Raw genomic sequence first — 25,582 nt, 5'->3', positions numbered from 1 at the left:
AGTACATAGTGTGGATCAACTTTTGGCAAATATAGTGCCAGGGCCTCTGACCACCTGATTTCACCACAGGCCTCTGGAACCTGGCAGGAGGAGACTCCTCAACCACCACGGACACTCGAGTTGGCAGGGAGCACTGCTTAGAGAAGCGGTACAGGCAGCAAGCCAGCTGACGTGGAGCCTGAGGGTTTGATGTGGGAGTGTCTGCAGTGGCGCACCTCCAGGGATGGCCATCCCCCAGGCCTGACTTGCTCCCATAGGAGACTTTAACCCTAGGGGAACTGTCGGACCTGATCTTTCAGGGTGGTCTTGCCCATCAGACCAGGCCGGTCCGACCTGAACACCCCTTGGTCTACTGGCCTCTCCTAGGGCCCTAGCCAGGCCACACCTGCTTGCAGGGCAATCTCCGGTGCCCTGGGGGCCCACCACAATAGCTTCTGTGCTGGTGGACTGTGCCTCATCAGTGCACAGCTCCAGCTGGGTGGCTTCATGGCCACACACCAGCCTACCATTCCCTCCCATACTGAAGCTTCCTCCAGGCACATAGCAACTCCCCACATCACTTTGCTGGCACATGCCAACATGAGTGGAAGGGGTTTGCTTTCTTTGCCCCATCAGTGGAGGGGAGGGCAGTCTGCTCCACTTCCCTTTGCAGGCTGCCATTGCAGATGGAACCTTGGTGGGCACAGAGTCAGAAGCCCCAACCCTGCCAGTGCCTGGCCCTGAACTAACACTGTGCAGAGAACAGCACATCCTCCTCCACCCTGAACAATCACTCCTGCTTGTGGGGCATAGAGAAGGCACCCTGCACCAGCCAACACCCCACACCAGACCCAACACTACCTCCAGTGCAACTATACACAGTGCCCAGCAGGGCGCCTCACCCCACTGTCCCCCACCCCAGCTGCATTGCCTCTGTCACTGTGGTGAACAACTGCAAGGAGGCAGGCACTTGTTACCCACCAGCACTCTGCCACAGCTGCTGCACCTCACTGCACTACCCCCACCACCAGCACACTGCATGCCATGCCTCAAAGAGCCAGAGAACAAAACTGGGGCCTAATGCAAGTCCTCCAGTTAGAGAACACAGTATAGGAGTTGGAGCTAAGCATTGGCTTCCTAAAATCCTTCAGAAATGAAGCCAGTTCACTGAACCCACCTTATACCACAATCAGACCCTCAAGGTCATCAAATAGGTTTTCTAAAAAAAAATCCAAAGGTCAACAACCTCAAAGATTGAAGGTAGATAAGCCCACAAAGATCAGAAAAAAAAAAAACTAATGGAAGAACACTCAAAACTTGAATAAAAAGAAAAGAAAAACTGCAGTCCCTTCTTTCCTCCAAATGACCACATCACCTCTCCAGCAAGCATTCTGAACTGGGCTGCCATGGATGAAATGACAGAAATAGAATTCAGAATATGGATAGAAATGAAGATCATTGAGATACAAGAGTATGTTGAAACCCAATTCAAGGAAGCTGAAAACCATGATAAAACAATGCAGGAGCTGACAGACAAAATAGCCAGTATAGAAAAGAATATAACTAAGCTGATAGAGCTGAAAAACACAGTATGAGAATTTCATAATGTAATCACAAGTATTAGTAGCAGAATAGACCATCTGGAAGAAAGAATCTCAGAGCTCGAAGACTGGCTTTCTGAAATAAGATAGTCAGACAAAAATGGAGAAAAAAGAATGAAAAGGAATGAACAAAACCTCTGAGAAATATAAGGTTACGTAAAGAGATTGAGTAACTCATCATTGTCCCTGAAAGACACTGGGGAGAATGGAACCAACTTAGACAACGTATTTCAGGATATAATCCGTGAGAACTTCTCCAACCTAGCTAGAGAGGCCAACATTCAAATTCAGGAAATGCAGAAAACTCCAGTAAGATGCTACACAAGAAGAACATCCCCAAGACATGTAATCATCAGATTCTCCAAGGTCAAAATGTTAAAGGCAGCTATAGAGAAAGGTCAGGTCACCTACAAAGTGAATCCCATCAGACTAACAGTGGACCTCTTGGCTGGGTGCGGTGGCTCATGCCTGTAATCCCAGCACTTTGGGAGGCCAAGGCAGGTGGATTACCTGAGGTCCAGAGTTCAAGAGCAGCCTGGCCAACATGGCAAAACCCCATCTCTACTAAAAATATAAAATTTAGCTGAGCATGGTGGTGTGCACCTGTAATCCTAGCTACCCAAGAGGCTGAGGCAGGAGAATCACTGGAACCTGGGGGGCAGAGGCTGCAGTGAGCCGAGATTGCACCACTGCACTCCAGCCTGGGCAACAGAGCAAGACTCCATCTCAAAAACAAAACAAAACAAAACAGTGAACCTCTCAGCAGAAACTCTACAAGCCAGAGGAGATTGGGGGCAAGGAATTCCAAACCAGAATGTCATATCTGGCTAAACTAAGCTTCATAAGCAGAGAAATAAGATCCTTTCCAGACAAGCAAATGCTGAGGGAATTTGTTACCAACAGATGTGACTTACAAGAGCTCCTGAAGGAAGAAGGAAGCACTAAATATGGAAAGGAAAGACTGTTGCCAGCCCCTACAAAACACAATGAAGTACACAGACCAGTGACACTATAAAGCAACCACCTAAACAAGTCAGCAAAATAATCAACTAACATCATGATGAAAGGATCAAATTCATACATATCAACATTAACCTTAAAAGTAAATGGGCTAAATACCCTAATTAAAAGACTGGAAGCTGGATAAAAGAACTATGACCCATTGGTATGCTGTCTTCAAGAGACCCATTTTACATGCAATGACATACATAGGCTCAAAATAAAGGGATGGAGAAAAGTCTACCAAGACAATGGAAAACAGAAAAAAACAGGGATTGCAATCCTTGTTTCTGACAAAACAGACTTTAAACCAACAAAGACAAAAAAAGACAAAGAAGGACATTATATAATGGTAAAGAGTTCAAGTCAACAGGAAAAGCTATCTTTCTTAAATATATACGCACCCAATACAGGAGCATCCAGATTCATAAAGCAAGTTCTTAGAGACCTACAAAGAGAGACTTAGACTCACGCAATAATAGAGGGAGATTTTAACACCCTGTTGTCTAACATATTGACAATATCAGACAGCTCATAGAGACAGAAAATTGACAAAGATATTTAGGACCTGAACGCAGCACTGGATCAAATGGACCTGATACGTATCTACAGAACTCTCCATCCAAAAGCAACAGGATATATATTCTTCTCATCATCACATGGCACATACTATAAAATTGATCACATAATTGGAAGTAAAACACTCCTCAGCAAATACAAAATAACTGAATTCATAAAAAACAATTTCTTTGACCACAGTGCAATCAAATTAGAAATCAAGACTAAAAAATTCCCTCAAAACCATACAATTACTTGGAAATTGAATAACTTGCTTCTGAATGACTTTTGGGTAAATAATGAAATTAAGGCAGAAATCAAGAAGTTCTCTGAAACTAATGAGAACAAAGATACAACATATCAGAATCTCTGAAACAGAGCTAAGGAAGTGTTAAGAGGGAAATTTATAGCACTAAATGCCCACATCAAAAAGTTAGAAAGATTTCAAGTTAACAACCTAACATCACAACTAAAAGCACTAGAGAACCAACAGCAAACAAATCTCAAAGCTACCAGAAGACAAGAAATAACCAAAATCAGAGCTGAACTGAGGGAGATTGACCAGGAGCTGTTTTTTTGAAAAAATTAATAAAATAGACCACTAGCTAGACTAATAAGGAAGAAAAAAGAGAAGATTCAAATAAACTCAATTAGAAATGACAAAGGGGATATAACACTGACCCCACAGAAATACAAACACCATCAGATAATATTATGAACACCATTATGCACATAAACTAGAAAATCTAGAAGAAATGGATAAATTCCTGGAGACATACACCCTCCTAAGACTGAACCAGGAAGAAATAGAATCCCTGAACAGACCAATGATGAGCTCTGAAAATGAGTCAGTAATAAATAGCCTACTAACAAAACAAACAAACAAACAAACAAAAAAGCCCAGGACCAGACAGATTCACAGCCGAATTCTACCAGATATACAAAAAAGAGCTGGTACCATTCTTGTTGAAACTATTTCAAAAAATTGAGGAAGAGGGACTCCTCCCTAACTCATCTACAACGCTAGCATCATCCTGATACCAAAACCTAGAAGAGGCACAACCAAAAGAAGAAAACTTCAGGCCAATATTCTTGATGAACATCAATGCAAAAATCCTCAACAAAATACTGGCAAATGAAACCCAGCAGCACATCAAAAAGCTTATTCACCATGATCAAGTTGGCTTTATCCCTGGGATACAAGGTTGGTTCAACAAATGCAAATCAATAAATGTGATTCATCATATAAACAGAACTAAAGACAAAAAACACATGATTATCTCAATAAAGGCAGAAAAGGCTTTTGATACAATTCAACATCCCTTCATGTTAGAAACTCTCAATAAAATAGACATTGAAGGAACATACTTCAAAATAATAAAGAGTCATCTATGGAAAACCCACAGCCAATATCCTACTGCATGGGCAAAAGCTGGAAGCAGTCACCTTGAAAACCACAAGAAAAGGATGTCCTCTCTCACCACTCTTACTCAACATAGTATTGGATGTCCTGACCAGGAGAACAATCAGGCAAGAGAAAGAAGTGAAGAGCATCCAAATAGGAAGACAGGAAGTCAAACTATCTCTGTTTGTTGATGACATGATCCTATGTCTAGAAAAGCCTATAGTCCCACTCCAAAAGCTTCTTAAGCTGATAAACAACTTCAGCAAAGCCTCACGATGCAAAATCAATGTGCAAAATTCACTAACATTCCTTTCCACCAATAACAGTCAATCTGAGAGCCAAATCAGGACCACAATCCCATTTACAACTATCACAAAAAGAATAAAATACTTAGGACTACAGCTAACCAGGGAAGTGAAAGGTCTCTACAAGGAGAACTACAAAACACTGCTCAAAGAAGCCAGAGATGATACAAACAAATGAAAAATCATTCCATGCTCATGGATAGGAATAATCAATATAATGAAAATAGCCATACTACCCAAAACAATTTATAGATTCAGTGCTATTCCTATTAAACTACCATTGAGATTCTTCACAAAACTGGAAAAACTATTTTAAAATTCATATGGAACCAAGAAAGAGCTGAATCACCAAGGCAATGCTAAGCCAAAAGAACAAAGCTGGAGGCATCACACTACCTGACTTCAAAGTATCCTACATGGCTACAATAATCAGAACAGCATGGCAATGGTACAAAAACAGACACATAGATCAACAGAACAGAATAGGGAGGCCAGAAATAAGGCTGCACACCTACAGCCATCTGATCTTCAACAAATATGACCATAACAAGCAATACGGAAAGGATTCCCTATTCAATAAATGGTGCTGAGATAACTGGCTAGCAATATGCAGAAGATTGAAACTGAACCAGTTCCTTATGCCATATACAAAATTAACTCAAGATAGATTAAAGACATAAATGTAAAACTCAAAACTATAAAAACCCTGGAAGGCAACATAGACAATACCATTCAGGAGATATAAATGAGCAAAGATTTCATGTCAAAGACACGAAAAGCAACTGCAACAAAAGTAAAAATTGACAAATGGGATCTAATTAAACTAAAGAGCTTCTACACAGCAAAGGAAACTATCAACAGAGTGAACAGAGAACCCATAGAATCGGAGAAAGTTTTTGCAAACTATGCATCTGACAAAGGTCTAATATCTAGCATTATCTATAGGAACTTGTAAACAAATTTACAAAAAAAAACCAGCCCCATAAAAAAGTGGGCAAAGGACACGAACAGACATTTTTCAAAAGAAGACATACATGCGGCCAAGAATCAAATGACAAAAAGCTCAATATCACTGATCATTAGAGAAATGCAAATTAAAACCACAATGAGATACCATCTCACGTCAGTCAGAATGGCTACTGTTAAAAAGTCAAAAAATAACCGGCTGGCAAGGTTGCAGAGAAAAAGAAATGCTTATACATTGTTGGTGGGAGTGTAAATTAGTTCATCCATTGTGGAAGACAGTAATTGGTAATTCCTTAAAGACCTAAGAACAGAAATGCCATTCACCCGGCAATCCCTTTCCTGATTATATACCCAAAGGAATATAAATCATTCTATTTTAAAGACACATGCACACGAATGTTCATTACAACACTATGCACAATAGCAAAGTCATGGAATCAAACTAAATGCCAATCAATGATAGAGTGGATAAAGAAAATGTGGTACATATACACCATGGAATACTATGCAGCCATGAAAAAGAATGATATCATGTCCTTTGCAGGAACATGTATGCAGCTGGTGGCTATTATCCTTAGCAAATTAATGCAGGAACAGAAAACCAAATAATGCACGTTCTCACTTATAAGTGGTAGCTAAGTGATGAGAACACATGGACACATAGAGAGAACAACACACACTGGGGCCTATCAGAGGGTGGAGGGTGGGAGAAAGGAGAGGATTTGGAAAAATAACGAATGGGTACTAGGTTTAATACTTCAGTGATGAAATAATTTGTAGAACACACCTTCATGACACAAGTTTACCTATATAACAAACCTGCACATATACTCCTGAACTTAAAATAAAAGTTTAAAAAAAGTTTACTCCTTTATACTGCTGAGTAATATTCCATGGTATAAATTACTACAGTTTGTTTAACCATTCACTCATTGAAGGACATCAGAATGTGACCAGATTGTTTATTGTGAATAAAGTTACCTTAAACATTTGCGTAGAGATTTTATGTGAATATAACATTTTATGTCTCTACAAAACTATACCATTTTACTTACAGTTTCACCACCAATATATGAGTGATCCAGTTTTTCCACATACTCTCTAGTATTTGGTTGTCATAATTTATTTTAGCCATTCTGATAGATATGCAGTGATATCTCACTGCCATATAAAGTGCATTTTCCTAATGGTTAATAATTTTAAACATTTTCAATGAGCTTACTTGTCATATTTATATTATCTTTGATGAAATATCTCTTCATGTCTATTGCCCATTTCAAATTGAATTTTTTGTTTTTTTAATGTTGAGTTGTGGAACGTTTTTATATATTTTAGATACCAGTCTTTTGTCAGATTCATGATTGCAAATATTTTCCCCCAGTCTGTAGTCTATCTTTTAATCCTCTTATCGTGGTTGATTGCAGAGCAAAATTGCTAATTTTGATGAAGTCCTACTTATTCTTCTTTTGTGGATTGTGCTTTTGGTGTCAAGTCTCAGAAATCTTTGTCTAGCCCTATGTTGCAAAGATTTTCTCCTATGCTTTTTCCTCTCAATTTTATATTTTTATGTTTTACACTTAAGTCCATGATCTATTTGGGGTTATTTTCCATATAAGATGGGAGACTGAGGTCAAGGTTCATTTATTTGCCTATGAATGTCCAGTTGTTTTAGCAACATTTGTTGAAAAGGATTTCTTCCAATGAATTGCTTTTGCACTTCATTAAAAATCAGCTTGATATGTTTATGTGGGCCGATTTACGGGTTCTGTCTTCTGTTCTATTTCACTGATCTCTATGTCCCTCCAGCACTACCATTGTTAATTACTGTAACTACGTAATCACTGCTGATACCAGGTAAATGGATTTCTCCTACTTCATTCTTATTTTTCAAAATTGTTTTATATATTCTTTTTCTTTTTCATTTTCATATAAATTATAGAATAACTTTGTCTATACCAACAAAAAATCTTACATACATGTACAGTCATGCACCATACAATGACGTTTTGGTCAATGACAGATCACGTATATAACAGTGGTCTCATAAGATTATAATGGAGCTGAAAAAATCCTTTTCCATGTTTAGATATATATCTACTTACCATTGTGTTACAATTGCCTACACCGTTCAGTACAGTAAGATGCTGTACAGGTTTATAGCCGAGGAGCAATACGCCATACCACATAGCCTACGTGTATAGTAGGCTATAATATCTAGGTTTGTGTAAATGCATTCTATGATGTTCACATGATGAGACTGCATAGTCACATTTCTCAGCATATCCCCATTGTTAGGCAATGCATGACTATATATATACACATCCTGTTGGGTCTACTTCTTTGAAGAACCTTGACTATTACACGCTTTGTTTGCTAAGTATTTTTTGAGTGACTGTAAATGTTATTATATTTTTAATTTGAATGTCTACGTGTTCATGGCTAGCAAATAAAAACACAACTGTGTTTTGTATGTTTATCTTTTATCCTGTGACCTTAATTAACTCACATTTGAGTTCTAAACTTTTTTTGTATATTCTTTGGAATTTTCTATGTAGGCAATCATGTTATCTTCAACTAGAAACCATTTTAATTCTTTTTTCTTATCTGTATTCCCTCTATTTCTTTTTCTTACTTTGTTGTAGTTATTACAGCTTCTAGCACTACATTTAATAAGAGTGATTGGAGTGGATTAGGCATGCTTACCTTGTTTCTGATCTTATGGGGGAAACATTCAGTCCCTTATCACATATCACGTTAGCTATGGGATTTTTTTTTTTTTTTTTTTTGAGACGGAGCCCAGGCTGGAGTGCAGTGGTGCGATCTTGGCTCACTGCAATCTCCACCTCCTGGGTTCAGTCAATTCTCCTGTCTCAGCCTCTTGAGTAGCTGGGACTACAGGCACATGCCACCACGCCAGGCTAATTTTTGTATTTTTAGTAGAGTTTCACCATATGGGTCAGGCTGGTCTCAAACTCCTGACCTCAGGTGATCCACCTGCCTCAGCCTCCCAAAGTGCTGGGATTACATGCATGAGCCACTGTACCTAGCCAGCTATGGGATTTTTGTAGATGCACTGTGTCAAATCTATTCCTATTTTTCTGAGAGTTGTTATCATGGATAGGTGTTGAATTTTGTCTAACGATTTTTTCTGAATTAACTGATACGATTATATGATTTTTCTTCTTTACCCCATTAATATGGTAGATTACATTGATTGATTTTCAAATGTTAAACCTATGTTGCATTCCTAGAATAAATCCTACTTGGCCATGGAGAATAATGTTTACATATTACTGAATTCTATTTGATAATATTTTATTACGAAATTTTCAGCTATATGAGGATTATTGGTCTGCAGGGTTTTTTGTGTGTTTTTTTGGTCTGGTTTTGGCATTAGGGTGAAAGTGGCTTCATAAAACGAATTGGAAAGTATTTCTTCCTCTCATATTTTCTGGAAGAGATTGTATATAGAATTGGTGTTAATTCTTCTGTAAATGTTTATTAGTTTTTCCCATAAAATCACTAGGGGCTGGCAATATCTCATTTGGGAGCTCTTAAATTACAAGTTAAATTTCCTTTTAAGGCTAGTCAAATTATCTACTTTATCTTAAATGCATTGTAAGAGTTTGTATTTTTTAAATAAATCATTTGATTTTTATCTAGGTTGTCAAATTATGCATGTAGAATTGTTCATGAAATTTTGATGTTTGCAGGGACTATAGTGTTATCCCCTGTTTCACTTCTGATATTGATGATGTGGTAATTTGTGTCTTCTCTTTTTCACTCTCTCATTTTTTCAGTCTTGCCAGAGATTTGTCAGTTTTAATCATTATCTTTTTAAAGATCCAGCTCTTTTTCATTAGTTTTCTCTTCTGTTTTTTAATTGTATTGATTTATATTCTTTATATTTATTATTTTCTTCTTTCTGGTTGTTTTGGGTTCATTTCCTTCCTTTCTGGCTGGGTTCAGTTCTTTTTTTTTTTTTTTTTCTTTGAGACAGAGTCCCGTTCTGTGGCCCAGGCTGGAGCACAGTGGTGTGGTCTTGGCTCACGGGAACCTCCAACTCTGGGTTCAAGTGATTCTCCTGCCTCAGCCTCCCAAGTAGCTAGGACTACAGGCACGTGCCACCTCACCCAACTCATTTTTCTATATTTTGTAGAGACAAGGTTTCGGCATGTTGGCCAGGCTGGTCTCAAACTCCTGACCTCAAGTGATCTGCCCACCTCAGCCCCACAAAGTACTGGGATTACAGGCGTGAGTCACTGCAGGCAGCCTCTGACTCGGTTCTGAAAGTGGGAACTTACATTGTTGATCTGAGACTATTCTTCTTTTCTAATGTGTGCATTTGGCACTATAAGTTTCCTTCTCAATCCTTCTGTGTGGCACAAATTTTGATTGTTGTGTTTTCATTTTCATTCAATTCACTGTATTGAAAAAATCCCTTGAGACTTCCTTTTTGACCCACAGATTATTAAGAGGTCTGTTGCTTAGTTTACAAGTGTTCAGAAACTTTCCTGTTATCTTTCTGCTCTTTGATTTCCACTAACCGGAGAACACACTCTGTATGATTTCAATTCTCTTAAAATTTTTGAGTTTTATAAAAAGATATCGTCTACTTTGGTACATGTTTTGTGGGCATGAAGAGAATGTCTATTCTGCTGTTAGGTGAAGTGTGCTATACGTGTTAATTAGAACACTGAGTTCTTTTATATCCTTGAGGATTTTTTGTCTACATAGTTTATAATTTGTTGAGAAGGGGTGTTAAAATCTCCAACTGTAAGTGTGACTTTATCTATTTCTCCTCCCATTCTATCAGTTTTTGTTTCACATATTTTTCAGTTCTGTTGTTTGGTGCACACAATTTTAGGATTGCTATGTCTTTTTGGTGGATTAATCTTATATAATATCTCTGCCTCTGATGATTTTCTTTGCTGTGAAGTCTATTACACATGGTATTAATAAAACTACTCCTTTCTTTTTTCTTTTTTTTGAGACGGAGTCTTGCACTGTCACCCAGGCTGGAGTGCAGTGGCGTGATCTCGGCTCACTGCAAGCTCCGCCTCCCAGGTTCACGCCATTCTCCTGCCTCAGCCTCCCGAGTAGCTGGGACTACAGGCACCCGCCACCACGCCCGGCTAATTTTTATTGTATTTTTAGTAGAGATGAGGTTTCACCCTGTTAGCCAGGATGGTCTCAATCTCCTGACCTCGTGGTCCGCCTGCCTCCGCCTTCCAAAGTGCTGGGATTACAGGCGTGAGCCACCGCGCCTGGTCCCCTCCTTTCTTTTGATTAATGTTTGCATGATACACCATTTTCCAATATTTTACTTTTAAGCTGTCTATATCATTATATTTTAAGTGAATTTTTTGTAGAGAGCATATAAGGGGGGATGTAACCTACTCTGCCAGTCTCTGTCTTTAACTTGGTTTATCAGACTACTTACATTTAATGTAATTATTGGTGCATTAAAGTGTAACATTTATTTAATTTTTTGTTTTATGTTTATTCTCTCTTTTATTTCTGTATTTTTTCATGGCTTTCCAGGGGCTACTTGAACATTTTTCAAACTATTTTGATTTATTTGTAGTCTTTTTGGGTGTATTTCTTGCATATATATATACACATGCATATATATATATATATACATACACATGCATATATATATATATACATACACACACACATGCATATATATATTATATATATATATTATATATATATATAATATATATATATATATATATATATTTTTTTTTGACACAGAGTCGTGCTGTGTCTCCCAGGCTGGAGTGTAGTGGTGTGATCTCAGCTCACTGCAACCTCTGCCTCCCAGGTTCATGTGATTCTCCTGCCTCAGCCTCCCAAGCAGCTGGGATTACAGGCACACGCCACCACGCCTGGCTAATTTTGTATTTTTAGTAGAGACAGGGTTTCACCATGTTGGCCAGGATGGACTCAAACTCCTGACCTCAAGTAATCCACCCACCTTGGCCTCTCAAAGTGCTGGGATTACAGGTGTGAGCCCCATGCCTGGCTCTTGCCCTAATAAATTTAGTGGTTGCTTTAGTATTATGTCACATGTACATAATTAATCATAGTCATCTTATTTTCTCCCATATTTATAATGTATGGTCTTTCTCTACATTTATATCAGATATAGTATCATTTTTGCTTCAATCATCAAACACAATTTCAAAGTCTTCACAAAAAGGAAGGTCTATTGTATTTACCTATATACTGGTTTACTATGTTTTTTTCTGATGTTCCAAGTTTCCTTTTTTTTCTTTTTTTTGTCTTTTTTCCTTAAGACAGAGTTTCACTCTTTTTGCGCAGGCTGGGGTACAATGACACAATCTCAGCTCACTGCAATCTCTGCCTCCTGGGTTCAAGCGATTCTGCTGTCTCAGCCTCCCGAGTAGCTGGGATTACAGGCATGCAACACCACAGCTGGCTAATTTTTGTATTTTTAGTAGAGATGGAGTTTCACCGTATTGGCCAGGGTGGTCTTGAACTCCTGACCTCAGGTGATCTGCCCATCCCAGCCTCTCAGAGTGCTGGGATTACAGGCGTGAGCCACTGTGCCCAGCCCCAAGTTTCCTTCTTTCTTTTGTAATTTCCTTCCTGTTTAGAGAACTTTCTTCAGTCATTCATTTAGGGTGGTTCTGCTAATGGTAACTTCTCTTAGTTTTCCTTCATCTGAGATGTCTTGACTTCCTCTTCATTCCTGAAGTATATTTTTTCTAAGTATAGGATTCTGGGCTGCAGTCGTCTTTTCTCAGCACTTGGAAAACATTATGTCACTTCCTTTTGGCCTCCATGGTTTCTGATGAGAAATCCACTGTCCTTTGAATTGTTTTTCCAATATAGACTTTATTTTTTTCTTGATGCTTTTAATATCTTTCTGTGTGTCTAGTTTTCAGAAGTTTAACTATGATGCGTCTCAGTGTGGATTTTTTTGGGTTGATCTTGTTTGGGATTTGCTCAGCTTCTTGAATCTGTAGGTGTTTGTCTCTTGCCAAATTTGGGAAGTTTTCAGTTATCGTTTATTTGAGCACATTTTTAGCCCTCCTTTTTCTGATGAAATGTACGTTAGATCTTTATTTATTTATATATATATTTTGAGACGGAGTCTCACTCTGTGGCCAGGATGGAGTGCAGTAGCCCAATCTTGGCTCACTGCAACCTCTGCTTCCTGGGTTCATCCGATTCCCCCGCCTCAGCCTCCCAAGTAGCTGGGACTACAGGTGTGTGCCACCACATCCGGCTAATTTTTTTTAATTTTAGTAGAGATGGGGGTTTCACCATGTTGACCAGGATGGTCTCGATCTCCTGACCTCATGATCCACCCACCTCAGACTCCCAAAGTGCTGGGATTACAGGTGTGAGCCACCGTGCCCAGTCTAGATCTTTTATTATAGTCTCACAGATCTCTGAGGCTCTGTTCAAATTTTTCCCAGTCCATTTTCTCTCTGTTATTCAGACTGGGTAATTTATGTTGTTTTATCTTCTAGTACATTGCTTTTTTTACCCATCTGTTCCCTGTTGAGTCCATTCCCTGTTGAGTCCATCCACTGAGTTTTAAATTTGGGCTATTTATTTATTTTGGGGTTCTAATTTTGCATTTTTGAGTTCCAAAATTTGTTTGTCTCTTCTTTACATCCTCTGTTTCTTTGCTGAAACTCCTTTTCTTTTATTTGTTTCAGCTCATTTAACCAATTGTATTATGATTGCTTTAAAATCATTATCACAGAATTCTAACATTTCTATCATCCCTATGCTAATATATATATAGATATATAGATATATAGATATATATTTTTTTTTTTTTGAGATGGAGTTTCTCTCTTGTTGCCCAGGCTGGAGTGCAATGGTGTGATCTCAGCTCACTGCAACCTCTACCTCCCAGGTTCAAGCGATTCTCCTGCCTCCACCTCCCAAGTAGCTGGGATTACAGGTGCACACCACCAAGAGCAGCTAATTTTTATATTTTTAGTAGAGATGAGGTTTCACCATGTTGGCCAGGCTGGTCTCAAACTCCTGACCTCAGCTGATTCACCCACCTTGGCCACCCAAAGTGCTGGGATTACAGGCGTGAGCCACCGTGCCTGGCCTCTATGCTAATATCTATTGATTATCTTTTTCTTTTTCTTTCAGTTTCAGATCTCCAGGGTTGTTGGTATAATGAGTGATTTTCATAGAAACTTGGGCATCTTTGTACTATGTTATGAGGACCTAGATCTTATTTAAACCTTCTATTTTAGCTGGCTTTTTCAGGCACTTCTCCAGCAGAGTGGTGGCAGTAGGGAGCACCATTTTGGTGAGAGTAGAAATTCGGTTTCCTCAATTGACCTCTGTTGACAACCCAGTTTAAGACTCTTCGTTATTGTTGGGCAAGGTTAGGATTTCAAGCCCTCATTTGGTGTCTATTGATACCTTTCTGTGTGAAGGGGTAGGACTTTCTGTCTGGAGGGATAGGAGTGACTCCCACACGGCCTCCAATGACACTATGGCTGGGGGGTGATTTGCTCTTCTTACTACTGACTGATGATGAAAGTCATGACTCTCCCTCCACCAGCACCTCTGACAGGAGGGGATGGGGGCCTCTTTATTGTCCAGTGAGGATGAAATTTCTGGCTCCCTCCTTGGCCTTCTCTGATACCATGTGTGTGTGTGTGTGTGTGTGTGTGTGTGTGTGTGTGTGTGTGTGGTGGGAGGTTGTTTGCATGCCTCACTATGCCTTTCAAAGGTGGAAATCTAGGCTTTCCTGTCAGCCTTTGCTGGCATGGATGGGAAAGGAGCCACCATTTTTTCAGTGGTAATTGGCTTGAATAGAGTGACTATTATAAGTTTTGTGTCTTGGTAGGCTGCCCTTTTCCTGCTCCTTTTGCTGGAGACAGCAGGCTTTCCTTGGGGCTCTTATTGTCTGCATCCATTTCATTTCTGGGTTTCTGAATTATTCAGCTCCATGACTGGGATATATGAGGCTAAATGAAAACCCAGGGGAAGTCATCTCACTCTGCAAGTCACAAAGTCACTGCCTTCATAGCTCACTGCAGCCTTGAACTCTTGTGCTCAAGTTATCCTCCCACCTCAGCCTCAGCCTTTTGAGTAGCTAGGACTAATTTTTAAAATTTTTCATAGAGATGAGATCTCGTTATGTTGCCCAGCCTATAAAAATGACATTTTAAAAAGAAAAACCATAGACCAAGCTTGCTTATTAATACAGACTACACTCTTGAAGTAAATATTCATAGAATTCAAATGATGCCTGATCCATTCATCTGGGGATACACATGATGTCATATGAACATCAGCACCTCAAATATCCTGTTCTTGCCTCTCCCAGAAAGTTCACTTCAAGTGTTTTTGGAATTCCCTGAGGGGTAGGTTTTCACAGGAAATAAATCATCCAGTCAGCTGTGGTTACTATGCAGCATCCACTGTGTTATTTTTCTTTTGCTCTTATTTCTCTGAGTTAATGTCTGTTATCTACAGAGGTATTTGAAGGAGGCTTACCTTTATTACTGCTGTTGCAGACTATCATAAGAATAGCAATGTCTATTTCAAGGATGCTGTTTCCAGATAATAAAAACATCTAATTTTCAAGATACTGAGGAGTTCTGCATAAAAGAAGCATTTTCTGCTCAGCTTTGAGCCACCCGTGGTAACTTGGGCTATGAAGCAGTACTGCGTGTTCCCAGTGCCTTTACGCACAAATCAAATACTCCTACAAATACTCTGTGCCAGTCATTTGCCTGTTTGCAGGTCAGTTTCCTGGCTTCCTCTGTTCTGCTCTGTATCACGAGGAACTGTTTCCCCAGGCTCTTTTCTTTCTGACTTCTGCAAAGATTCAGCCCAGGGGAAGAGGGTGGAAGCAGAGATGAAACCAGGATGTTTCTCGTTTTCTCTCTCTGCCTCAGGGGGCACCTCCAAGGGCAGGCATATGTCCACAGTGGCTCCATTTCCCACCAAATAGTTCTTTCTTCTAAGATCCCAGCTTGCTGAAAAGGTCCAGAATGGTCCATCTTCTGCAGGTGGTACAACTCCCAGACTCTAGTAACACCCCTTCTCTTTGTTCCTCTAAACTAAAGATTTGTGGTAGTTTTCTTCTGTTCATAATTTTAGGACTGCCTCATTTTCTTTCCCCCACCCATTTAACTTCTCAATTCTTCTATTACCTATGTATCTAGTTAGATGTATTAAGTTTTCTCTGAAATACCTAGAGCTGTTTCTATTTTCTTGGGAGGATTCCAACAGTTATAGACTTATAAAAGTGGCCAGGTGCAGGGGCTCATACCTGTAATCTCAGCACTTTGTGAAGCTGAGGTAGGTGGATCACTTGAGCCAAGGAGTTCAAGATCAGCCTGGGCAACATAGTGAGACCTCATCTCTACAAAGTAAACAAAAATTTAGCCGGGTGTGGTGGTGTGTACCTGTAGTCTCAGCTGCTTGGTGGGGCTGAGGTGAAGGATTGCTTGAGCCCGGGAGAGGATGCAATGAGCTGTGATCATGCCACTGCACTGCAGCTTGAGTCACAGGGCGAGACCCCATCTCAAAAAGAGGTGTTCAATTCAAGGTCATACAGCTGGGAGGTTGAGGCTGCAGTGAGTCAAGATTGCACCACTGCACTCCACCCTGGGTGACAGAGTGAGACCCTGTGTATAAAAGAAAGAAAAGAGAAAAAACACAAGTTGAACAACTTGAGCAAGAATATTGAGGTCTCTGAGTGAACCAACAAGAAGTATAGGAACAACACGTTAGTATGAGATCAACTTCCTCTTTCCACATCATACTAGTTGTTAGGTACAAGGTTGTTGTGTGGCTCAACCCTATAGAAAACCACGCACGTTTTAGTTCATGTAATTGTCAATCCTTAAAATTGTGCAGTTCGCAACATGGTCATCTGTAACAACACTGAATAGGTAGACATGGTCAAACCTCATTTATCTTAGGTATTAATATTTATCTATTAGTAGGATTAAAGTTAGTCTTAAGTAATAGAAAGAAACTACAGTAGCCTAAAGAAAATAGTAATTTTCTCACATGTAAAAGTTTGTAGAGATGCAGTCTAGAGCCGACATGGCCACTTTTCTCCACAACGTCCACAGCACCCAGTTGCTGGGTTCCTTCTAGCTCAAGAGGTTAACAGTTCCCCCAAGTGTGAACCTCATTCCTGTCATCCTTATCTTCCTAGAAGGAAACGTCTTCCTTCTAGGCAGCAGAATAGAAGAAGGGACAAACAAAACAAAACAACAGCAACAACAAATCATGCGAAGGCAATGGAAAAATACCAAGTATCTCCTAAGGAAGAGTCCCAGTAGCTGCTATATGACCCTCTACTTAATCTCCTTGGCCAGCACTTTCAGGACTGGCTTAGTGGGTTTAGATAGTTCCTTCTTTCATCTATGGTCATCTTTAAGGGAGAGAGAATCAGTTACCATACATTGATCTAATGCTTTGACCTTAAACTTAAGAGACTTTAGAAGACTTGGGACCTTAAAGGCCCCCTTAAAAGAAACAGAGACCAGACTAGAAACCTAGAAACATAGGTTTTCAGTGCTAGATTTTATTGAGGTGAAAAAAAGTAGGTAAAAATTACCCAGCTACTTTAAAACTGATGTAGGACTGAAAACCAAGTTTTCCAACTCCCGGGTTCTGTGATATCTTCATGATAGGTTGCTTCAAAGGAAAACTGTCTTTCTCCTGTGGCATACTAAACATGACTGCAAATTATTTGCAAATCCTCCCCTCAAGTGGTGGAGTTTATTTTAATCTCAGCTGGCCTTGGGACTTGAATTGACAAATAGAATATGGCAGAAGTGATATTGTATAACTTCCAAGCCTAGGTCTCCAGATCCTTGCAGCATTTACTCTTGCTCTCTTAGAATCTAGTTGCCATGGGAACTAGCCCAAGCTAGCCTGCTAGAGGGGCCTCATGGAGGAGATCTGAGGCACCTTGGCCAACAGCCCCAGCCAACCAAGAACCATGTGCGTGAGACCATCCTAGACTAGGTAGCCCTGAAATGGCCTGCTATGTGAAACCAAAGATGCAAATGAGCACAGAGGATACTTCAGCTCTTCCTAATTTGCCAATCCATAGAATGGAGAGCCAACTTTTTTTTTAAGCCACCAAATAAGGGGTTGTTTATTATGGAGTAATAAGTAACTGGTACATTTGCTAAGAGGGAGACCACACAGCTTGTCCCATTCTTTTGTTTCTCATTGTTCCAAGTGAGACATTTAAACATAAGAATAAATGCTTGCTGGGCATGGTGGCTCATGCCTGTAATCCCAACATTTTGGGAGGCCGAGGCGGGCGGATCACCTGAGGTCAGCAGTTCGAGACCAGCCTGACCAACATGGAGAAACCCCATCTCTACTAAAAATACAAAATTAGCCGGGTGTGATGACACATGCCTGTAATCCCAGCTACTTGGGAGGCTGAGGCAGGAGAATCGCTTGAACCTGGGAGGCGGAGGTTGTGGTGAGCCGAGATTGCACCATTGCACTCCAGCCTGGGCAACAACAGCAAAACTCTGTCTCAAAAAAAAAAAAAAAAAGAATAAATGCTTGTTCCTCTAACCATTGAGTTTTGGGTGGTTTGTAACAAAGCATTATTATGGTAGTAGTTGACTAAGACCTTGGTTTTAGCAAGAACTTATGTAAATTTTCTTGAGGAAACATATGTTGAATTGACACAACTTATTAGAGTCTCTGTGTTCAGAGTACTATCTTCAAAACCTGTTGGATTGGGAAGAAAAATGTGGTGGCATGTAGAAAATACCAAAAAGAAAATAAAAAAGGACAAAGATCCTCCTTTTGAGCTGTTTCTACCCATACATAATTAAAACTCCAGACTTCTGAGCATTTTCTTCAAGTTTTTGACATATTCAAGTACCAATACAGCTATTATTTGTTTAATATATTTTAGTTGATTTAATAAAAATACAGAGGCTATGTATTTTAGTCTCCTTAGAGTCATATATCTATAAAAGAAAAATGTATATAAAAATGAAAATATTGGACCAGGTGCAGTGGCTCATGCCTGTAATCCCAACACTTTGGGAGGCCAAGGCCAAGAGATCGAGACCATCCTAGCAAACATGGTGAAACCCCGTCTCTACTAAAAATACAAAAATTAGCTGGACATGGTGGCGTGCAGCTGCAGTCCCAGCTACTCGGGAGGCTGAGGCAGGAGAACCGCTTGAACCCAGGAGGTGGAGGTTGCAGTGAGCCAAGATCACGCCACTGCACTCCAGCCTGCTGACAGGGCGAGACTCAGTCTCAAAAATATATATATATAATATATATATTATATGTATAATATTATGTATTATATATATAATATATATTATATATATAATATAATATATATAATATATATAATATAAATATATATTATATAATATAATATATATAATATATATAATATAAATATATATTATATATATACACACACACACACACACACACACATACATATTGAAAGAGGTCCATCTACTTATCACTTAAATTATTTCAAAAGCCACTTTGTGGTATACTGAACTTACAAGCTACTCTTTCCCAAAGGAGCTCCCCAATTCTCAAGTATTGCTTCCTTTGAAAGAGCAATCAGTGCACCCCAAAACCTGCCCCCCATGATCTGTTTCTCCATCATCTTCTGGGCAAAGTCTGCAACATTGCTTGTGACATCAAGGCTTACTTCGGTTCACTCAGAACTGGGTTTATTGTTCTTTAGGGGGTAGCTTCTTGGTTGCTATCACTGCAATCAAGTGATCTTAGAAGCAAATTGCCAGTCATGTGCACACTTGAGAGTGTCACAATAGACAGATTAATGTCCTGTCCTTGATTTTGATACCATATCCACTGTAGATGGCAGCTGATTATGGATAGAACATTGTGGCAAAGGCCATGATCTTCAGATGATGAAACTGGATGTTAGAGGGTTTGAGAATACTAGTCCCCAAAATTGTCACCTCACAAGGCCAAGCAGTGAAACATAGTTTAAAAAAGAAGAGTTTAGATGAAGGAAGATGTTTACTATGAAGAAACTTCCAAAAAACAGATACTGGTGACTGGGAGGCTCAATGGTTAAGGCTTTGGTTCAATTCTTGGTTCTGCTAATTATTAATTTTGTAACTTTGAGTAAGTTCACTGTACTTTCATATCTCTCTGACCGCTCATCTATAAAATGGGGAAAATAAAAGCTGTTATTTCCCTCACAAAGTTGCTGTGAAGACTGAAGGAAAACATACAAGCAAAACATTTAGTACATTCCTAGCACAAAGAAGGTGCTCCGTAAAAAGTGGTTATTTTTATTATTACCAATATTTTATTTTGATACTATTATGGCATGAAACAAAACCTCCTGGAATTAAAATAAACAGACAGGACAACTAAGGCAAGAAGGAGGCAGTATCCGAAAAGATAAACGTGGTCCATGTGCCACAGCTGTTAACACACCTCTTCTCGGGGCTTAGATCTGAGTGAAGGCTGCTGCACTCCCGTGACTGGGTATGGCTGTGCTGGTGATGACTCACCATGGAGTAGGATATGCGTGATAAGAGGAAGTCCTGCTCCTGAGACAGCTCCCAGGACGGAGGTTGCTTGGCCTTCAGGAGGAGGCTGAGTAGGAATGGTGGACCCAGCAGCTGTGCTGCCCTATCCCTGTGGCTGGCTCAGCTTCTCTGACAGGGAGAGAACCTAAGTCCAGGCTGTGGTGGCTGTCCATAGGTGAATGTCACAGAGCACACTCCATCTTCAACTTTCTCTTATCTAATCTAAGTGGTCTCCATTATCATTTTCCTAGGGAAACATCAGCTCAGGGGCTTTGATTGATAGAAAAGGAGTGAGGAAGGGAATATGTGTGAAGGAAGCTAAAAGCCCATGGGGAGAGTATTGGACTTTCTGTGGAAGGGAAGTTTGAAGAGGAGGCACCATCAGGGTGTACCCACACAGACCAAACACCTCTAGAATCCTGAGTCAGCTTTTTCCCCTCACTCTGATTCCTACTCCCCCCTTAACCAAAATTCCATTGTTCGCTGGCATCACTATTCCCCTAGTCATGCAGAAATGCAACTTGGAGCTCCTCTGTGGCTCTATTATAAACCCCTCCTCCATTCAATCCATTGCCATGACTTTATTCCATACAATTTTTCTTTCTACGCACTTCCCTCCCCTCTGCCATCCCCTTGGGCCGGGCCCTCCCTTCATCACTCCTGCAACACCAAACTAACCACTCTGTTTCTTGTCTTTTATCCAATCAGTCCAGATCCCCAATACCACACCGGTGTTTCTTAGATATTATTGTATCTTGCCACACCTTTCCTCAAAAGCCTTATTTTCCCCAATGCTTTCTTTTCTAATGTATGAAGTTCTGACTTTTCTTTATGACTTTCATGATACCCGACCAGCTGGCCCCAGGAGGCACAATGGCTTTACTCCACTTCTCCACACCCACCCTCATCCTGGCAAGTGCACCATGGCCCTAGCACAGTGCTGATGGAATCTGGAAATATCGCCAGGGGATCATTTGCAAGACTAACCTAATAAATTACATTATTTTTTTCCTGGGATGAGGAAACAAGGACAGAGTTGAAACACCTTCCCCCAGAAATGTGCTTGCCTCACTCAGACCACAGGTAAGGGCTTAATATGATGTGAGAAAGAGGATTTCTGGCTTGGAATGCAATTCATTTCTATTAACATTTAGAAAGCATCTTGGGTGGGCAGGAATGAAAACCAGACAGTGTACATGCTATGACATAGTTTTCAATCACTAAGGAGATGAAGAGGCAAGCTATCTGTGTAACAGAAAGCAGAATGAAAGAAAGAGGGGCTCAGTAAAGCCTTATTCTTTTGTAGAAGGCATGAGATCCTATGAGGTAGGCATAGGCAAGTATTACCCTCATTTTCCAGATGACAAAACTTGCTTACCTGCCTCAGAGTTTAAGTGGCTTGTTTATTGTCACAGAGCTAATAATTAGCAGATTAGAGTCTCCTAGCTGGGTGATCTTTTGAATGCATGACTTTGCCAGCAGCCAGCAGAGCTATGAAACACCGAGAGAAACAATTAAGCATGCTTGGGAACAGTGTGAATGGGCATGGAGCTGGGAGGCCTCCTGGGAAAGGTGGCATTTGACCTGGGAATTGATGAATCCCAGAAAAGCCAATCAGAGAGGTGTGAAAACAAAATTAAAATGGAGACTGGGCCTGAAAAATTCCCAGGCAAACAAAGCCAAAGACCTTAAAAATAGCCATATTCTTGCTAAAACTACAAACATAAATTAAACTTAACTTGGGTCAATTTCTGATAAATGCTTACAACAAATAAAACTTAACCCCAGCCAATGATAAGCAGCCAACTAACATATGATTATGTGACTAGGGACTTTCCAAAAAGTTACCTTAAAAATGCAATTATATAACTGCAAACTAAGCAAATAATGTTTCATTTTGCTTCTATAACTTCCCAATAAATGCTTGCCTCTGACATTTTGTCATCGCAACACTAAACCTTTGTCGGTCTGGTGCTCCCCAATTCATGAATTGCTTCTTACTTAAATAAACTCTTTAAAATTTTACTGTGCCTCATTTTTTTTAATACAGAAGAAATGAGAGAAGGAAGAATATTTTAGAAATAAAGGAACTTCATGGGCAGAGTCACAGTGCAAGACAAAAGGAGCAGACCAACGGCAAGATTGCTTGGGGAGCGAAGACTCCCTCCCTCTTCTCCCCTGAGAAGCTGAGATAAAGGGGGAGGAGAAGCCTGGGTGCCCCCCACTGATAAGCAGGCTCCACCCAGAGGCCAGTCCTGTGTGTCTGAGGACAAGGCAAAAGAGCAGCAGAAGTGCCCCTTCTCCAGGATCAAGGAACTGGGGCAGGGGGCGTTTCCTGGACCCCAGTCCTCCGAATCAGCTCCTAGAGTGGAACCAGGAAGGATTCTGGAGCCACAGAAGATAGACAGATGGTAAGTCCCCTTTTGGAGTCAGAGGCTTAGGGTGGGGGGTGAGGGTGGCTGTGTGCAAATGTCCTGCCCCCACTGGAGGGGAAGGAATGTAAGGCTTACAGAGTAGAAAGGTGGGAAGAGAGGGAGGTAATGGGAGAGGGATCGAGAAATGGCACATTCAGGGGACAGGTTCGTTCTGAAGCCCATCTGGGAACACTGCTCCGAGATAAAAATATGTGTGTGGGGGCAGGGCAGGCAGCGAGGGTATCAAAATGGCCTGATAAAACTCTCTTCAATGCACCATTTCCTGAACCAGCTTCTCTCTCCTCCTTCTCCCTCCACTCACTTCAGGAAGGTGGGGACCAAAGTGAGGAAGAGCCGAGGGAACGCAGCCAGGCAGGTGGAATGGGAACTCTCTGGAGCCAAGAGGTAAGTGGCCTCCTCTCCTGGGGCTGGAATACACTGATGTTGTCACTCTCGGCTCTAAAATCCCACAAACACTCATCTACTAACTGTCTGCTTCATCCTCACCCAAAACAGTTGACATTCCTTGTTTTCTCATCTCCCAGGAGTTAAAGTAGGGCTGGGTTTAGGAAGAATTGGGATAATTATTTCTGTATAAAGGGACTGTAGCACTAACAGATTCATTCTCTCTCCTCCTCTTCTTCCCATCCCTGTCTCTCAAACCCCTCCATCTTGTATCTTTCACCTCTTGGTTCCTCCCACAGAGCACTCCAGAAGAGAGGCTGCCCGTGGAAGGGAGCAGGCCGCCCGTGGAAGGGAGCAGGCCATGGGCAGTGGCCAGGCGGGTGCTGACAGCTATCCTGATTTTGGGCCTGCTCCTTTGTTTTTCTGTGCTTTTGTTCTACAACTTCCAGAACTGTGGCCCTCGTAAGCAAGATCCCAGACCCCCTAACCTAGTCAGCCCTCCCCCAGCCCTGGGGCCCAGGCCCAGTCCCTGCTCCCGGGGCTTCTGCCCACCCTGACCCTTGGGGTCCCCATGGTTCCTCTTCCTCCCTGCATCCTAACCATTTCTTTTTCATCAGCTCCCCACTTAGTTACTCACCTGATGTTCTTTGCCTAGCCCCTTGGGGGAGCCCTGGTCTTTTTGCCTCTTCTTTCCCAGCTCTGAGCTTTTCCCCACAGGCCCCTGTGAGACATCTGTGTGTTTGGATCTCCGGGATCATTACCTGGCCTCTGGGAACACAAGTGTGGCCCCCTGCACTGACTTCTTCAGCTTTGCCTGTGGAAGGGCCAAAGAGACCAATAATTCTTTTCAGGAGCTTGCCACAAAGAACAAAAACCGACTTCGGAGAATACTGGGTGAGGAAAGCTGGGTGGAAGATGCTCTGTGCAAGTGGGTGACTCTGTGCCTAAAATGACCATGACTGCTCCAAACCCTGTGTAGTTGTGGAACAACTGGTTTGCACCATGCCAGGTGGGATTATACGGATGGATGATTGGAGATGATGGGGGAGTAAAAGAGGCAGGATGGCGGGAGCTGCCTGGGTTTGCTCATCTCTCACTGTTTCCTGTTGCCTTGCCTTGGGTACCCTTCTTCCATTTCTCTTGGTCCCTTTCTGCATTTTTTTCTTTATCTAATTTCCATCTTCTTTGCTTCTCCATGCATCCATAATTACTCCATTCTCTCCAACTTGTCCCTTTTAGCAAGCTCCATCTTTGTTGCTTCCTCCAAATGTTCAGTTTCTATCCTATGCATGGTGTTTTCCTCCACAAGCATCTCTTCAGCACCTCCTGCATTTCAATTCTTTTGTCCGTCACTCTCATTCTCTAACCTCCAAAACCTCAGTCTCCCAATGACTCCTTGTCAACATTACCCTCTCCCTCTCACCATGCCGGAGCTCCCCTCTCTCACAATGATCTCTTGCTTCTTGCTTCTCCATTGAAACCTTGAACCATGGCAAGCAAGTTGACCTGGAACAAGTGGGATGTTAGAGATGGATGATTGGAGATGATGGATATTGGTGGAATGAAAGGGGTAGGATGGTGGGGTGAGAAGTGAGAGAGGGCTTCATCACTGTGCATAAGAGAAAAAGTGGGTAAGTACAAAGGATATGCTGGAAGAAGAGGAGAGCTGAGTTAATTGGCAGTGGAAGTAAAGTTCCTGCAGATGGAGGCTGGAGAGGAAAACTGCCAGGACTCAGAGGAAAACCAGAAGGATGAACTGAAACTGAGTAGGAGGTTGGAAGTGCGTCCCAGGAAGTTGGTGGATGGTGGTGAGGATTTGGGAACAAGAACATATAAGATAGACATGCATTTCCAGTGCAACGGAACCTAAAGAATGTGTTGACACTATCAATTAGAATCTGGGAAAAGTAAATGCACCCCTCTGCCCTCCTTTTTTGATGGGGAAAGAGTGGGAGGGGGACTCTCTTTGGGTAAATGGATACTTTCAGGGAAGGCACAGAGATAAAAAGAAAAAATATGCTCAGGATAAATTATATTGCCTACAATGGGATGAATAGATATCAGGGGGACTGAGGGTGAAAAGAGTGTTAGATATTAGAGGGTGGATGATTCAGAGAGACTTGCATTTGATTATTGTAGTGTGTTGGTTTCCTGGGATCAATGGATGAGGAGTCTGGACTAGAAGAGTCTTCCCCTGTTTCTTCTCTTTGCTAAACCTTTCCTTATGAGTTTTCTTCTCTCCAAATCCTTAAAGTTCTCTAGTTCCCTGAATTTGTCTAATTCCTTCAATCATTTCTTTTGTCTTTCATTTCTCTCTTTTCTCCTTTGCCCATATCCCACTTATTGCTACCTTTCTCCTTTCTTCCCTGTCTTTTCCTTCTTGGTTTCTTCC

The 25,582-nt window shown here is 41.0% G+C and overlaps 1 protein-coding gene across 3 annotated transcripts in view; it reads left to right on the top strand.

The window, feature by feature from the left end:
* Nucleotides 1-25,582, top strand: part of KEL (Kell metallo-endopeptidase) — a 350,942-nt gene that overhangs the window by 307,077 nt on the left and 18,283 nt on the right. For all 3 annotated transcript variants that reach the window (XM_063815702.1, XM_063815704.1, XM_063815703.1), the window contains 4 exons: nt 22,422-22,782; nt 23,113-23,190; nt 23,490-23,652; nt 23,908-24,084. In XM_063815702.1, the coding sequence (XP_063671772.1) occupies nt 22,780-22,782; nt 23,113-23,190; nt 23,490-23,652; nt 23,908-24,084 (421 nt within the window). In that variant the 5' untranslated portion in view covers nt 22,422-22,779. The remainder of the gene's footprint in view (nt 1-22,421; nt 22,783-23,112; nt 23,191-23,489; nt 23,653-23,907; nt 24,085-25,582) is intronic.

Source organism: Pan troglodytes, chromosome 6, assembly GCF_028858775.2.
Source record: "Pan troglodytes isolate AG18354 chromosome 6, NHGRI_mPanTro3-v2.0_pri, whole genome shotgun sequence".
Classification (NCBI taxonomy): Eukaryota; Metazoa; Chordata; class Mammalia; order Primates; family Hominidae; genus Pan; species Pan troglodytes.
The sequence above is the reverse complement of the archived record's forward strand: the minus strand, read 5'-3'. Positions and strand labels throughout refer to the sequence as shown.